General features: G+C 45.1%; 1 protein-coding gene across 2 annotated transcripts in view; it reads left to right on the top strand.

Moving 5' to 3' along the window:
• Nucleotides 1–15,608, top strand: part of C8a (complement C8 alpha chain) — a 66,234-nt gene extending 50,626 nt beyond the window's left edge. For both annotated transcript variants that reach the window (XM_031376825.1, XM_031376824.1), the window contains exons 8-11: nt 5,449–5,574; nt 6,741–6,898; nt 10,523–10,754; nt 15,120–15,608. In XM_031376825.1, the coding sequence (XP_031232685.1) occupies nt 5,449–5,574; nt 6,741–6,898; nt 10,523–10,754; nt 15,120–15,271 (668 nt within the window). In that variant the 3' untranslated portion in view covers nt 15,272–15,608. The remainder of the gene's footprint in view (nt 1–5,448; nt 5,575–6,740; nt 6,899–10,522; nt 10,755–15,119) is intronic.
• The last annotated feature ends 304 nt before the right edge of the window (nt 15,609–15,912 follow it).

Below are 15,912 nucleotides of genomic sequence, written 5' to 3'. Positions count from 1 at the left end.
AAAAAATCCAAGCGGGTGCCAAATATGGCGCTGGAGGGAAGCACAGAGGTTTTATGGAGATTCCTAGGGAGTGGGGAAAAGCTAGTTAGAGAAGAGCAGGAAGAGGCTCAATGAAAGGGAAGAGGGCTACCTGGCCACAAGGAGTAAAACAGGCAAAGGCACATGGTACACACACAGCCACCAGTGGTTGGCAACAAACATGAATTTAAACAGAGGAATGGAAGTGTAACGAGGCCAGGTGCTTTAGGCAATGCATCTCTGCCAGTCCAGCCACAAACTAAGCATCCATTTTCCCCACTTCAATGGCAGGAACAGACACTAAGACTCTCTTTTGCCTTTGGAGAGACTATTTGTGCAGGCAACCAGTGTAGCAGAGCAACGCAGCAGATAGATCATAGTCGCCGAGCGGTGTTTGTTTGTCAGGAAGAGATAAATAATGTATCACACCTGTTTTCCACTTGATACCTTTAATCTGAGGGACGACAGAGCCTCTCTGTGTTCTCGCACCTCACAAGTCAAGCTGCCTACTTCTACTTCAGAGCCCTGTGGAATCCGTAGTACCCATGCTGAGGCAGGAGGACAGCTCTCACACCTGTACCGCTGCCATGCCAAACAGGAAAGCAGGCGGTAGGCTTGGCAGCCAGAGACATATTCTTTGAGGTCCTGGACTGCCAAGCAGACCTTCTTTAAAGTAGCCCTTCTTGACACCAGGCTAGAGCGAGATGCAACCCTGAGGGCAATTCCCTCCTTATCACTCTAGAGTTTATGTCAGCCTTTCTGAGTACTGTCTTGTCACTGGGAACAGGAGCCCTCTGCATGATATCCCTCTGCTCTCTACAGTCTACATTTTTTTCCCTGAGTACTTCTTGATCCTCTTGCAGCCAGAATCCTCTTTTTGACCCCCGAGGAAGACTGCTCAGGCCTGACACACCTTATCATAGCCCTCCTCTCTGTCTGTTTACCTGTCTTCCCACACTAACTGATCTTTATTCCAAAGATACCTTGTGTGCTCTGAAACAGTGTTATGTGCTTATCAAAGTTGTCTCAAATGCTTTTTTGAAGCATCATGGTGTGATCATAACATTTCAGAATCTCAGCACGAGAAGACCTCAGGTCTTCCACTCTTCTTGCCCCCTTGCTGACCCCTGAGAGGCAGGAAGCCAGCCCCTCGTTGATCCTCCCCATGAGGAGAGTTCTCTGCCCTCTGAGGCAGCTCATCTCTGCTTAGCTTCTGATCATCATGATGTATCTCTCTTGAGGAGCCTAAAGCCACCTTTCTGAAGTCTCTGTTCATCTGATGCAAGTTCTTAGCCCTGTAGCCACGTGCTCAAGCCTTTTAAAACCCTCCAGGGTCCCTCCCACTCAGCACATGCCCCAGAGAGTTGGCTGGTAGTGTTATCACTCAACTGAGGAGAGTTCTCTGTGCTTTCCAGATAAACAGTCCCTGTTATGAAGGCTATGGTTTTGAATGTGGCTCAGACTACTACAGAAGCAAGAGAATTGGAAGTCGGAACCCACGTAAATGCCATGAGCATGATAGCCTGCCTGTCATTCCAACCTGGGAAGGCAGGGATGAAGGTCCTGACCTACTTAGTAGTTTGCTTCCTATTGCCATGTTAAAGACCAGGATTAAAATCAACCTGGCTTGCATGCTTCTCCTTCATAGTCCATAGGGAAGAACTCAGGGCAAGAATATGGAGCACAGACTGTGGAGAGCTAGCCCTCACTGGCTTTCTTACCATTGTTTTCCGGGTTGAATTCTTCCATGACCCAGGAACACCTTCCCTGTGGTGGCACCACTCAATGTGGGCTGAGTCCTCCCACACCAGTCCTTTATCAAGGAGACAGCCTGCAGATGTGTGCCTGTAGGCAATCGGACGGCAGCATCAGCTCAACCGAGGTTCCTTTCCCTAGGCCAGGCATAGTGACACATGCCTCTGATCCCAGCACTCTGAAGCAGAGTCTGGTGTATATCTGTGAGTCTGGGGACAGCCTGGTCTATCTACATAGGGACTTTCAGGACAGGTAGGGCTACATAGTGAGACACTGTCTCAAAAATTCCTTACTTACTCAATTAATTAATTTTGAAAAGAAAAAAGAGGTTCCCTCTTCCTAAATGGCCCTAGCTTGTGTCAAATAGACAGGACAGAGCAAAACAAAAACAACAAAACAGAAAAAAACAAAAAAACCTAATTAGCTCCCCCCCCCATATCAGTAAGCTCTCGGTTTGATTGAGAGATCTACCCTCAAAGATAGATTATGGAACACTCCCTAAGTTCCTTGGCATCAACCTTGGGCCTCTATACACATACGTACATACATGAACAAGCATAGACACACACACACACACACACACACACACAGAGAGAGAGAGAGAGAGAGAGAGAGAGAGAGAGAGAGAGAGAGAGAGGCAGAGACAGAGACAGAGAGAGACAGAGAGACAGAGAGACAGAGAGAGACAGAGAGAAGAAAAAAAAGCTTTATTGTTACAAGAACACTAAGGACATCCACCACCTTAGCATTTTACGTATATAACACAGTATTATTAATGACAAGAACATTGCTATACAGAGATATAACTAAGATTTTATATCTATTGATTAGCAATTCCCCCTTCTCCATCCTCCAAGACACAGAAACTATTAAGTTCCCCTTATTTAATGGTTGCACTATTTAGATGGAAGGGGATGCATGCAATCTTGTAGTCTTGTCCTTCGGAGCCTGGCCTCCTTCAGTCGACATACTGTCCTGGGGGCCATCCAGTGTGTTAAGTTGCAGGATTTTCTTCCTCTCTGAGGAATTTTAACAGCTAAGCAATGTTTCCAGGATGAATGTGTTACTCAGGGTTGTCATCAGATTCTAGATCTCTCTAACCTGGGAGGGGAGCATGGGCTTACCCCACCTATTTTTCCGGTTATCATTTTCATCTGGCTTCATTTCCCTGATAAACTGAGAGTAACCAGGGCTTTAGGCCTCATCTGCTCAGCTCTCCACATTCCTCAAGGTGTGCTTGTATGGTTGGTATTTGTCCAGAGGGTAAACTGTCACAAGTTTCCCAAGCGAGTCTCATTTTTCTCAGACTGTGAATCCATCAATCTCCTGAAGGGTTTCTGAATCCTGGTTATTAACCAGAAAGCCCTGCCCAGCCCCATCCAGCCCCACCCAACCCAACCCATCCCACCCCATTTTTCCTAGTTCTTATTCTGAGTAGACAAGATAAGTTTGACTACAGTTTCCATATGTAAGGCCCCCTCCACTGAGGAGGCACTGACTGAGACGGTATGCGCCATTGGGCACTGGAGGAACCTACTAAACACCTTCTGAGGAACTGTGTGCCAGACTCACCACCTGAGAACCATCTGTGGCCCTTGCTCTTTGAAAATACAGATTTCTAATTTCTCATAAATATAGACTCAGAGTGAAAGGAAATGGGGCCCAGGAGTCTACCTTTTAATCCACAGTTGGGTATGATGAGGTGACATTAGCCCAAGCTCAGAAGTCAAATGCTTCAAGCAAAATTGAGTATGATCTGCCCCAAGTCAAGGCCTCCTGTGCAACATGATCTGGTGAAATGGATGTAGAACACTGGCAGAAGGGTCTGTAGATCAGGCCGACTGCCTAAGCCTCACCATCACCACAGCAGCCCTACACCTTACTCTGTTCTCTCCACTATATCTCTCTACCCTTTACACCCATCCCTCCAGATCCATGTCCCTTCTTCCAATATTAGCTTCAGCTCCTGCATTTGGAGACAGGCTTGAGCTCCTCTGTGGCACCCAGCTCATTGTCCTTGATGTCTCAGTGGGCTCTGTGTGACTACCTCTGCTGGTTAGCATCTCCTACAACTTCTTTTGAGAGCCTTCTCGTTAGCTCTGCTGCATTCCAACAAACGACTCTCTGATATAGATTTGCTTCCTCTGGCACACGCGTCACACACACTAGCCTTATGAAGACTAGTTAATCTGAGTCACAATCTGACACAAGAGTTTTAACCCAAGATAGTTACATCACCAGCATATGATGGGCCAGGATGGTACACAGCAGGTGCCTGCTACACTTTTCTCTCAGAGGACAGGATGCTTTAGTCTGATACAATAACTGGGCATAGTGAAGATGCTGCAGGCTTCTGAGCCAGACAGTCACTCACGTGAATCTCAGCTTCCCTGACTTCCAGCCGCATGGCCTCAGGTGAGACAATTAACCTTTACGAACCATACGCATCCTGACTATAAATTAGAAGTATGCACTGGGTGTCTGAAGGCTCTTTAACTCTCAGATTCTATGATTCTCTGAGCCATGGTCTTCCCCTTACTAGCTGGTATCTTATTTTGGGTTCCTCAGAAAGCAAAGCCACTACAGACAAGTGTCATGGCTCAAACCAAGCTAGAATTCTCTTCTGCAAGCACTTTCTGGCACTGGGTCTGCAGATCATTTAGGAGCACAGTTGCTCCACAGTGCTCTTCAGCCCAGATGCATCAGGCAGAGCTCTGGATGATTCGGCAGCACGCCACTGTTCACTGCAGAATTCATTCTGCCTTCTGCCTGTGAATTTTTTTCATCCACTTTTGTTTATCACTGTGGAAGCATTTTTTTTTTTAAAAAATCAAAACAATTAAATATGCTCAATCTTCCTCAATTAGTTACGCACTAAAAATTGAAAGGGCTTCCATGGAAATAGCAGAAGTCCTTTACGTGGTGCTAAGTGGGCTACTCAGAGCATCTCTTCCTCCAGGCACTTCACTCCAGAGCTGGGAGAAAACTGATATTTCTAGAGTCTCAGCAGGCTTCTGCTGACACATGCCTGGGGGAGAACAACCCCCTTCTTTTACACAAATGAGAAACTGAGGCAAGTGAGATCATGGCCTTTTGCAGAGCTCCCAGGTGTCAATGGCTGGGATTTGACAATGTAAGCTTCCTTCCACTCTCTTCCCATAGGACCTCAACATTCATTCATTGACTGTCTTTCATTTATCAGCCATTTCTTCTGGAAAAAAAAATGACTGAACTTCTGATTAAAAAGCACAGTGACAAAAATGACCAGTAACACACAATTAAAGGGAGTAAGGAATATTATTCTGTTGCAAAAACACACCATGAAGGAAATGCTATTTCAACAGGAGCTGGGATAGACTTCAGAAAGGGTGAAGGGAGGGAAGATGGCATTTATATGTTCTTTGCAAAATGAGGTGAAGGCCAGGGCGGGATGGATGAACTAGAATACTTGCTTGAAGGAGACTGGCAAAGGAAAACTAAGGAGAATCTCGAGCCGCTTGTGCCCATTTCCCCTCCCCAGTTTCTACAGGTGTTTGGATGGCCATCCACAGGACAGAAAGGTGACTATTCCAAAGAGCCCTCTCTGCCTCCAAAGCTTTTCCTAGCATGAGCTGGTTGCACCATGGCAGCTGACCTTTCTAAGCCCAGTACTTTGTTTCTGTCTTCCTTCTACAGGTATTACTGTGGAAGATGTCAACAAATGCATTGGAGGTGGCATTGGCCTGGAGTTTGGGGGTAACTTAATTGTTGGGGGAAGTTTATTAGGAGAGTCTTGTAAAAAGTCTGGATATGGCAAAACTGGTAAGTGTTTATCAGTGGGTCTTCCCAAGAGTGAAGCCAGCCTTTCCTTGGGACACGTCATTCATGCAAAAATCTTCTTCCTCCAGCTGATTCCATTTCAAGTCCCCCAAGCCATGACTTATATATAATGTCTCTGTTTTGGGTCCACCTGCCTACACTAAAGTCATCTTCAAAACATTCAGCAGTCTAAGGATGCTTCCTAGGTTCCAAGGGCTAGACAAGTAACCCAGCAAGACATAGGGTGAAATGGAAGGTGTGGATAGCATCTCTTGTCATCTCATCAGGAAATAGTGCTGAGGGAGTAGGCAAGACTCTCGCTCTTCTCCCAAATTCTTGGGAGAAGAATTTATGACTCCCAAGTCCAAGGTCAAAGAAGAAATGACCAGTGAAAGGATGTACATGGGTAGTCAACATTTCTTGAACTCATCAGTGTGAGTGTTCGTTCATTCATTCATCGATTCATTCATTGATTCGTTCATTCATTTGCTCACTCACTCACCTGTCAAATACAAAACAAGTTTTATTTTTTTCAGGTGAGGGATAGAGAAAGGATTATGAAAACAGCTTATAATGTAGTAAGCAAAGTAAGTACTGAGTCAGCTTAAGTAAGACATATGGGTTAGATTATTTATGTCTTGAGTATTAAGCCAAATTACCCATTTCTGATGACTTCTCAGCCTCTCTCCTTGACCTGGCAAATGCTTACTTTGTCAACAACTAATTTTTCTTCCCAACTAGCCCATCAAATCGCTTTCTTCTCAGTAGCTGCACTGAGAACTATGATGACATATGTCAGAACATCTGCAGTATTTGGCAGGGAGAGAGAGCAAGAGCAAGAGAGAAAAGGAGAGAGGGAGTGAGGGAGGGAAGTGGAGGGAGAGAGTACAAGAGCCAGCATGCACTGGGTGGACAAGTGGATGAACAACCATTGACCTTCCCAGCCACTTATCACCCATGTTGGGTTGGGCTGGTCTCTCCATTGTCTGCTCTACTCAGAGGATGTGAAGTTTCTGTCCATTCCATCCTGCTTGTTGTCAGCTTCAGTAGAAGAATGGGCTAGCTCTAAGGCGAACAGATGAACACTACTATTTATCTCCTCAGTAGAACTTACCATCCAGCCCTTTGGGTTAGGGGGAAGAAAGCTAACACTGTCATTCTTTTGATAGACAAAAGGAATAATGACTTGGGAGTGGAGGACATCATTTCTCGGGTACAAGGTGGAAGTTCTGTCTGGGGCAGTTTCTTGACACACAACAGCAGTGCCATTGCATACCGGTCCTGGGGGAGATCATTAAAGTATAACCCTGTTGTTATCGATTTTGAGGTAAGTCTTTTCGCAGTTGAAGAAACCCTACGTCCATAAGAAATGAAAGTGAAGCCGAGCAGATCATTTCATATTTCTTATTATGAGCCCATCAAAGAACAAGATTAAATGTAACGGCACACTGAACTGGTGCCCTTGCCCAAACCTGCCTAGAGAGAAGATGTGACTTTAATCTAGACCCACAGGACAGCTGGGGTCAAAAACTTATGTCTGTTCAGGGTCTGGTTGACCACAGCTAGCCCAGACCTTTTGTAGGGTTAGACATGAAACAGCAACTTGCATTTTTGCATGAACTAATTGAAAGATCCCATCTGGTAAATTAGGAGGTTATAACTTCTTTCAAAAGCTATAGTTTATGAACAGCAATGCAATTCACATGTTAAATAACGCTGTAATAGAATGATTTGATATGGTTTTAAACAGAAGAAAAGAGAAAAAATTTGAAACTGTAGCACCAGAATAAATGTAAAAAAAGTCACTTTTTCTAAGTGAGTCTGTGAGTACACTGTAGTTATCTTCAGAAACACCAGAAGAGAGCATTGGATCCCATTACAGATGATTGTAAGCTACCATGTGGTTGCTGGGAATTGAACTCAGGACCTCTGAAAGAACAGCCAATGCTCTTAACCAACTGAGCCATCTCTAAGTGTGTCAATGTGACAAGTGTACTCAGTTGTTAGTCACGTTTAATTCCTATGTCAATCATGGTCAACGAAATGCAAAAGAGCTCCAGACTCTCAAAATTGCTTTCCCAAAGAAAGAACACATGATGGATTCTATTGCAATACAAGAGTTTCTTGCTCCTTCAATCCATATATCCACCATGAAAACTAGATAAAAGTTAACTTTGTATGCTTTGTCATTACCCATGTGTCCTTTTTTACCACCTAGTGTTACCCTCTCTTGATCCCCTTTAAAGGTATTTGTACTATACCACATTCACAGCTATTTACATACACATATATCTATATTAATGTCTAGGATCTGCATAGGAGGGAACACACACTTTCTGGATCAGGTCAGCACTCTTAATATTACAAGTTCCATATGCATCCATCTCCCTGCAAGCTTAAGTTTTGAACAGCTGAGTAATATTCCATTGTGCAGAGTACCATGTTTTCATTGAAGGGGCAGGCAGTAAATACTGAACAAATTAGGATTCAAGCCCAGACACTAAATGAAATGCTTAGGGCTATATAGTGTTCAGGTGACAGTGCCTAGATTTCAGGCCCATGTGTTCAGTTCTTATTTACCTCTGCCCAAGCACCTTCCTTAGAATTGATTCTTAGCCACAGGGCAGGGTGGTTTTGTGGCCCAAATAGGGAAATGTGCCAGGTCAGTGGGACTTAGAGGAATAAGCCAGGGACCCCACTGAGCAATCCACATGGCACACACCTCTCCACACCCCTGTAAGAAGTCTCTGACCTGACATGTCAACAAATGAAAAAAAAAAATCTGGCTTTGTTCCTAACCTCACAAACTGGATTATTCTAGCTGTCAAACTACGTTTGTTAATATACAAGATAGTCCTTCAAAAACAGCTGTTTGTTTTGAAACTTTTAAGAAAAATATTATTGCTGTCCTATCTATTGTCACCATATTTGTGCCCATTTTTACATGTATGTAAGCATAAAGATATTATCTATTTAAACCAACAGGTATTTCTAAAACACCTAAACCTGAAACTCTATTTTAACACTCTGCTTTCTATGAAGAAAAAAGGTCAGATGGATTAACCTTGATTTTATTTCTTCTCCAATAAGTAAGGGACCACTTTCACACACCTGTAATTCACATAGGGTCTGAAAATTGCTATCATTCAAGCTATTAGTGTTTTGGGCAAAAACTGTAAAATTGGTATCAGGTGAATACACACACACACACACACACACACACACACACACACACACAGAAAGAGACAGACATACCCACACATGCTTTCATAGTCAAGGTGGGAACTTTATGTTTGTCTTGGGCAACAGTACCAAAGGGAAGGCAGGGTCAAAATTTGAAGACTGAAATTCTCTTTGGAACAAAAAGCTTAGAGTTTGGGAAGGCAAGAAGAGGAGGAGTTTGGATCACGGTTCATTCACCCTTTCTGTGTGAAACCTGGGTCAGTTCCTTCACTTTCAGCTCCCTGTGCATGACATAAGAAAGAATGATAGGTTATAAAGTTAGAGAGGGGATACTCAGAAAGTCTTAGATGAGGAAACAAATCCACACTGCTCACACTACTAAGGGACCAGCATAGAAGCCTGTAGAAAGCAAAAGACCGCTGTGTCCCATTAACTCTTTAACATCCGCATTGCTTCACAACCTTCACCCCCCTCTGAGAAGTGTATCCCTCTGAGGAATCAATACACTAAATCCTGAAGATAGTTTTATACTTCAAGAGGAGGCGGGGAGGAGGGAGTGAGGGAGAGAGAGAGAGAGAGAGACAGAGAGAGAGAGAGAGAGAGAGAGAGAGAGAGACAGAGAGACAGAGAGACAGAGAGACAGAGAGAGAGGATAAGCATGCCAATTAGGAATTATTTAAGATCCATAGTAGAATAATGTCAACAGTATTTATTTATAGCACATACTTAGATTAAATGAATCCATGGGTCATATTGTTTTTTATATGTATTATATATACACCCTGTGTTATATATGTATTATATATTATTATATACCCTGTGTTAAGTATGTATTAGTTATATATACATATACAAGCTGCTTCATTCTTTGCCTGACTTCGTTGACTTATCTATAAAATGTCATAAGATCATTGCCAGTAAATTTTAAACTCTAAAATTCTAAGATCCTATTTTCTCTATCCTTCTGTCTTCCTAAAAGCAGCCAGCCCTCCCCAGGAGCATTTCCTGAGGGTCATGAGGGCAGGGGAGGGACTTGAGTTGAGCCTACTTCAAGGTTAAGGGGAAGCTGCCCTGTGGGGCTGGCCTTACCTGGAAATAAGAGTCTATTTTAATCAGGACCCAGGCAGCCCAATTCTATACTCATGTCCTAACAAAGGGGCCAATTTCCCGACCTTCCAGTAAGTGATGTCTTTTGGCCCAGGCTCCAGCCAATCTTTGCTTCCCATGTCTGAAGGCCTCTAAAATGGCCTCTGACCACTCATCAAGGTCTGTTTGCTATGAGTCTTTCTGTCCACATTTCCAGGAACCTGTCAAAGTTCTGTGAAGTGCCTGCCCTTGACTTCTGACTGACCCATGGTGGCTTTATTGGATTTAGGCAAATTGCTTCTCCTTTGGGCTCTCAGGTTCCTCCCCTGTAAAATGAGAGCCCTGCTGGAAATTTTGATTGTATGATTTTCTCCAAAACTCTGGAGTTAGGAGAGCTTCAATTTCAGAGGTTTTGGGAACCATGTTCAGAATGGCTCTTGCACTGAACACTCTTGTGGTTCTGAGCTAGTCACATGGATACTCCAAGCCCCCAGTTCCTCGTCTATGAGTGGGATGCTTAGAGCCCATTCATAGAAAAGCTGTGAGGCTCCTGAAGGAAAAGGGAAACCTGGGCATCTGCTCTCTGCAGCGGGCCTTTCAGAAACTTCACAGCTGGTTGTTGAGCTACGAGAAGATAGGCAGAGCCAAAAGGAGGAACCATGTGATCCTCTTGTACCTACAGATGCAGCCCATCTATCAGCTACTACGGCACACAAACCTAGGACCTCTGGAGACTAAACGTCAGAACCTGCGCAGGGCTTTGGACCAGTACCTGATGGAATTTAATGCCTGTCGCTGTGGGCCCTGCTTCAACAATGGGGAGCCCATACTCGAGGGCACCAACTGCCGGTGTCAGTGTAGTAAGGGCAGGCAGGGTCCAGCCTGTGAGCGCATGGTGCTGGAGGTGATGGGAGGTAAGACTCATGCATTCCACTCTACCCTAGCCTGGCATGAATTCCAGGGGTCAGTACATAGAAGGAAGCTTTGGGATTTCTAACCTCTATTTCTGGGTGCTCTCATTAACTGCTCTAGAAATCCACAGCCAAGTGTTTTATAGTTCACATCTCATGCCTGATTGTTCTTCCATTTTCTTCCTGCTGTCAAGACTCTTCATTGTCCAGGGCTGCTTGTAGACTGAAATGTACTGCAGGGAAGATGGTCTCTGGAGCCTCTAGGCAGGATGTGCCCCACACCCCTCTTGGCTTCTAGTGGTTGTCAACAGACCTTGAAGTCACTTGGATTTTAGACTTATCACTTCAATCTCTGCATCCACAGTCTTATGAAATCCCCTTCCATCCTTCTCTCTGCTTTCCTCTCTTTGAACGAATACAGGTCATTGGTTTAGGCCCCAGCTTAATGCATGCGGGTTTATCTTACTGTGGCTTCACAGGAAAGACCAAACTTTCAAATAAGGGAGTTGAAAGTGTCTTTTGAAGGGATGCAGTGGATGCCATTAGATCGGGAGTTACTACTAAAAACAAAGTCAGAGCAAAGAAGACCCAAGAGTATATAGTTTTGGCATGAATTCATTAGCCAGCACTCTGGAAGAAATTTATTAAGAGGAATAGACTTTCTTCCTTTAGGATGACATGCAGGACCCTGGGTGTGAATCCCAGGTATTTCATGTACCTACCCTGGGGATACTGTTTAAACACTTCTTTGGGGGGTGGGAGTTCAATTAGTTCCATTTAGGTTTCTCTCACACACATTCTTTCTCCCTCTATCCCTTCTCCTTCTCCTCCTCCTCTCCTCCTCCTCCTCCTCCCTCCCTCCCTCCCTCCCTCCCTCCTTCCCTCCTTCCCTCTTAGGGTTTGTGCATCCTGGACAAGTACTCTATGACAGATTTATACTCCAGATCTCTTTTTACCTTTTATTTGAGACAGGCATTCACTAAGTTGCCTAGGCAAATCTTGAACCTGGGACTTCCCATCTCAGCTTCTCAAAAAAGCTGAATTACAGGCCTATACTACCAGGCCTGGCAAGCTCCCATTGTATCGATGCACATCCCAATACCTAAGCTTTCAGCTTACCAGACATACAAAACTACTTTGATATGATACACAGGGTGAAGGCAGTGTATATGGGCTATAAAATCAATGTATAAACCAGTTTCATTTGGCTACTGTATGGAGGAACATGTACATAGAACAAGGGAAGTCTGGATGGAGAAATCAAAGGCACTGTGTCTGTAACAACCTCCTGGGGAAGCACAGAATGGGTAAGTAGGAGTAACTGGCTAAACAGCCACATGTAGAAAATAAACAAAGCATGCTGCCCCCTGACTCAGGGGGAGCCTTACACAGCTGTCTCCAGAGTAAAGGACTAGGTTAACGGAATTAAAGAGCTATATTGTCATTCTTCTGACATTCCAGGAGCTTCATTCCCATGTGCTGCATCAGTTGTTGCTGAAACGAAGTTGGGACACTGTAAGAGGAAGAGTAGGGGAGAGTGGACATTGTTGGCATTAAGAACACGCAGGAAGGACAAGATTCCTGGGCACTGTCATGCAGAAAGGGCTGAGCCTTGCTTTGCACAGGATGTTGAGATCAAAATTTAAGATTAATAGAGCAGAGGATGTTGGCTTGATGAGGAAGGATTTTCTTTCAGACCCATTATGACACGTTTGGAGTGAAGTTGATGAGCCTATAGGAAGTCACAGTGGAATGGTAAGATTATCTCAAGACGCTTCCACACAAGAATCTGTGCCTCAGATTTGGACTAGGGAAGAACAACATAATGAAGACTTGTTAGTCTGAAGCCCAAAATAATCCAATTTGGCTGGGAGGAACCCCAGACAGCAATTTCCTTAGTATTCCGAGGTGATCTCCTCGTTGCTCTGGTTTTGAGATGAGATAATAGCGGGTTATTATTCCCTCACTGAGAGAGTATCTCCAGGTGGGAGGCAGGGCAGCGCAGCTCTGAGGTCAAACATGCCTTTGAATCCCAGTGTCTCCGATTCTCATGTAAGCCCTTAGCTATAAAACTAAATTAGAGCGGTATAGTCCTCACAGGCTGGGCTGAGCATGAAAACCAGCTAAGTAAAGCATGTGCCAGATTCTATGCCGCCACGCAGAAGGAAGAGACTGTTGCAGGCCTGATGCTCTATGGACAGGGTCTACCTGGCTTGGTCACTTCTCTGAATTTTTCCTCTGCTCAAGAACAGACAGTTTAAGTCCCAGACTGCTGTCTGCTATCCAGGGGAGAAGTTTTGAGAGATATGGGGAGGTGAGGGAAAGTCCACATTTGAGAAATGCAAGTACAGAGAATAAAAACTATATCACCAACCACCAGGTCCAAGATTGCTGCACTGTCTTCTCCTGGGAGCTAGAGAAGCCGCTGCCAACCTATTTGGGAATTGGTGAATTAGGGCATGGAATGGGGAGGGAAAGATACTCTGGGCCAAGAGAGCCCAGCTCCGGAGCTCAGGGATCCTCCTAGTTCTCCAACAGGGTATGTACTAGTTTTCAGGTCTCTCAGCTAGGAAACTTTCCCCCAAAGGCCAAAGGCCACTTGACAGAAATAATGGTTCTTTATTCGAAGCCAGCATCGTAGCAGCATATCCTTGTATGTGAGCTTAATTATTCCCACAGAGCCTTATGAGATAAGAGCTCTTGTTAATATCATTCTATAGATGAGGAGCTGGGGGCAGGAACAATGTTAGATAATTTGCCAAAGGTCATGTGACTAGAGAATGAAGGAGCAGGGAGCTGGGCCCAGGAAGTCTGATGCCAGAACCCAAGGCCTTGACCTAACTGTCGCTATTGAGTCTGTTCCATGTTAGGCTGTTTTGAATGAGCGTAGAGACTCTGAGACAATCTCAGTAGCAATCATTTACAGGAGTGGGGAGTGGGCATGGGCTAGCTACTTCATGATTTCAGTCAGGCCTGACTTCAAGACACAGGTATGATCCTGGGCTTGGCCATTCTAATTATTCCCTTTCTAGGGCCTGGTCCACACTGCAAAGAGATAGAGGGAAAAGGGGTCACCTAGACACTCCTCTCACAGGATAGAGGCCAGACTCTGTGAGAGTCATGCTGAGCCATTTGCATACACTATGGGCTGTGGAGGAGGATCAAGATGCCAGCGATCTGGGTGAGAGTGGGGGACAGGAGCTGTATTCAAAGTCGCAGTCCTTCTGGATTCATTTCTCGTACATTCAGCTAACGGCCAGCCTCGCAAGGAGCTCCAGCAACCCTCCAAGCAGGGTGTGGACAACAGGTGGCCTCATGGCCACCTTATAGAACATTCAGCCGGACAGAGATTAAACTGGCAAGGACATCTAAAGCAGAAAAATCTGTCAGCTTCCACTGAAACCCATTAGGATCCCTGGGAGTTTTCCTAGCAAACCTTTGCCAACAGGGACAGAGTCACAGAAGTGGGGGAAATAGAGACTAAGAATCCTGCTGTGGCCACCCATCAGGGAGTATAATTACAGTGCTGGAAGGGACTCGGAGATAATCTAATCCAATGATGTTCACAGTGAGATCTGAGGAGCCCTAGGGTGCTAGGACTTGCCCCCAGGGGAGGAGGGTGAGCCTGGTAGTCAACCTAGCTTCAATGGAATTGCTCCGCTTTCATCTGAGTTAGATGTGGGGTTCATGGAAGATTTAATTAGGAAAAAGAAATGGTGATAGAAAGTGATGAACAGTCCCCATTGGATTAGTTCAGGCTTCTCAGAGTCAAGCCTTAACTTTCCTGGGGGGTGGGGAGGGGAGAAGGACTTGGAGAGGCACAGCCAGGGAAGTGAGCCAGCAGCCATGGGTGGGGTTCTGTGTGCTGCTTGGTTTCTAGACTCCACACTCAGTGCAAGTGTTTGGAAGTTCTGTACAGACAATCTGTCAGACCCCAGGACCCACTGTCAGGCTCCGAATACTTTGGATTAGAAACTTACAAGCTAAACCTCATCAATCTGCTACAGAGATCTCTAACTAGACCTCTGCCTTGGATATGCAGGATGGTCATGGCTCTATTCCTTACACCCTTCGATGACTGCGAATCACTCTCCCAGGGGAGTATGCTTCCTGCCCTGCTCTGCTCTCCATCTTCCATGGATTCCAGTTTCATGAGATGGACTCCCAGGTGGCTTATTTTCACTCGGTCCAGAGTTTCAAATTAACTGTGAGGCTGCAAGCACAGAGGTCTTGGTTTGCTACCCAGGGCATTTCCCCAAGGAAGGACTGCAGACCATTCTGGAGCAACAAGGTGGCCTCTGGCCCCACATCCATAGCCAGCAGCTTCTCCTATACTAACTTCCTTCTCCCCTGGCATGTTTCCTGCAGGAGCCAAAGCTGATGGCCGCTGGAGCTGCTGGAGTTCCTGGTCAGAGTGCAGAGGAGGTTCCCAGGAGAGGAGGAGACAGTGCAACAACCCAGCACCCCAGAATGGGGGTGCCCCATGCATAGGGAAGAGCCTGCAGACCCAGGCCTGCTGAGTACCTCTGGATACAGACTGGGAAGGATGCGGCAGATGATGTTACCTGTCCTGGCTGCTGGTTAGGACTGATTGCTGCTCTGTGTAAATGCAAACCCACAAAGGCCATTCTCTTAATATACTCATAATTTTTTTTCTAGTACCAACCTCATAATTCTTAGCCTCTACCAATAACCTGGCTCCAAAGCTGCCTCCTTATTCCAGGGGGTTGTTCCCCTTTTTCCTCTCAGAACCACTATTCTATTCTATTCTATTCTATTCTATTCTATTCTATTCTATTCTATTCTATTCTATTCTATTCTATTCAGGATGCTTAACAATAAACTGGCTGTGGTTTAGATCCATCAGAAATTATTCCTTACAATTCTGGAGGCATAGAAGACAGATCAAGAGTCAGTTCACGGGTGAGGTCTGTACTGGTTAGCCTCACAGAGCTGTGGGTGGACTTGGAAGGGTCAATCAGTAAAGATCAACAACCATTCTCTGACTTTCCTGTGAAGAGCGAGTCACGCATCAGCCAGCCTAGTGTTTCTATGTACTCTAGACCATGTACATACATGTTCAGCACGGTTGCCAAGTGACTTAGTCAGGGTTTCTATTGCTATGAGAAAATATCATGAGCAAAAGCAACTTAGGAGAAAA

The sequence above is a fragment of the Mastomys coucha genome, unplaced genomic scaffold (genome assembly GCF_008632895.1).
Source record: "Mastomys coucha isolate ucsf_1 unplaced genomic scaffold, UCSF_Mcou_1 pScaffold18, whole genome shotgun sequence".
Lineage (NCBI taxonomy): Eukaryota > Metazoa > Chordata > Mammalia > Rodentia > Muridae > Mastomys > Mastomys coucha.
The sequence above is the reverse complement of the archived record's forward strand: the minus strand, read 5'-3'. Positions and strand labels throughout refer to the sequence as shown.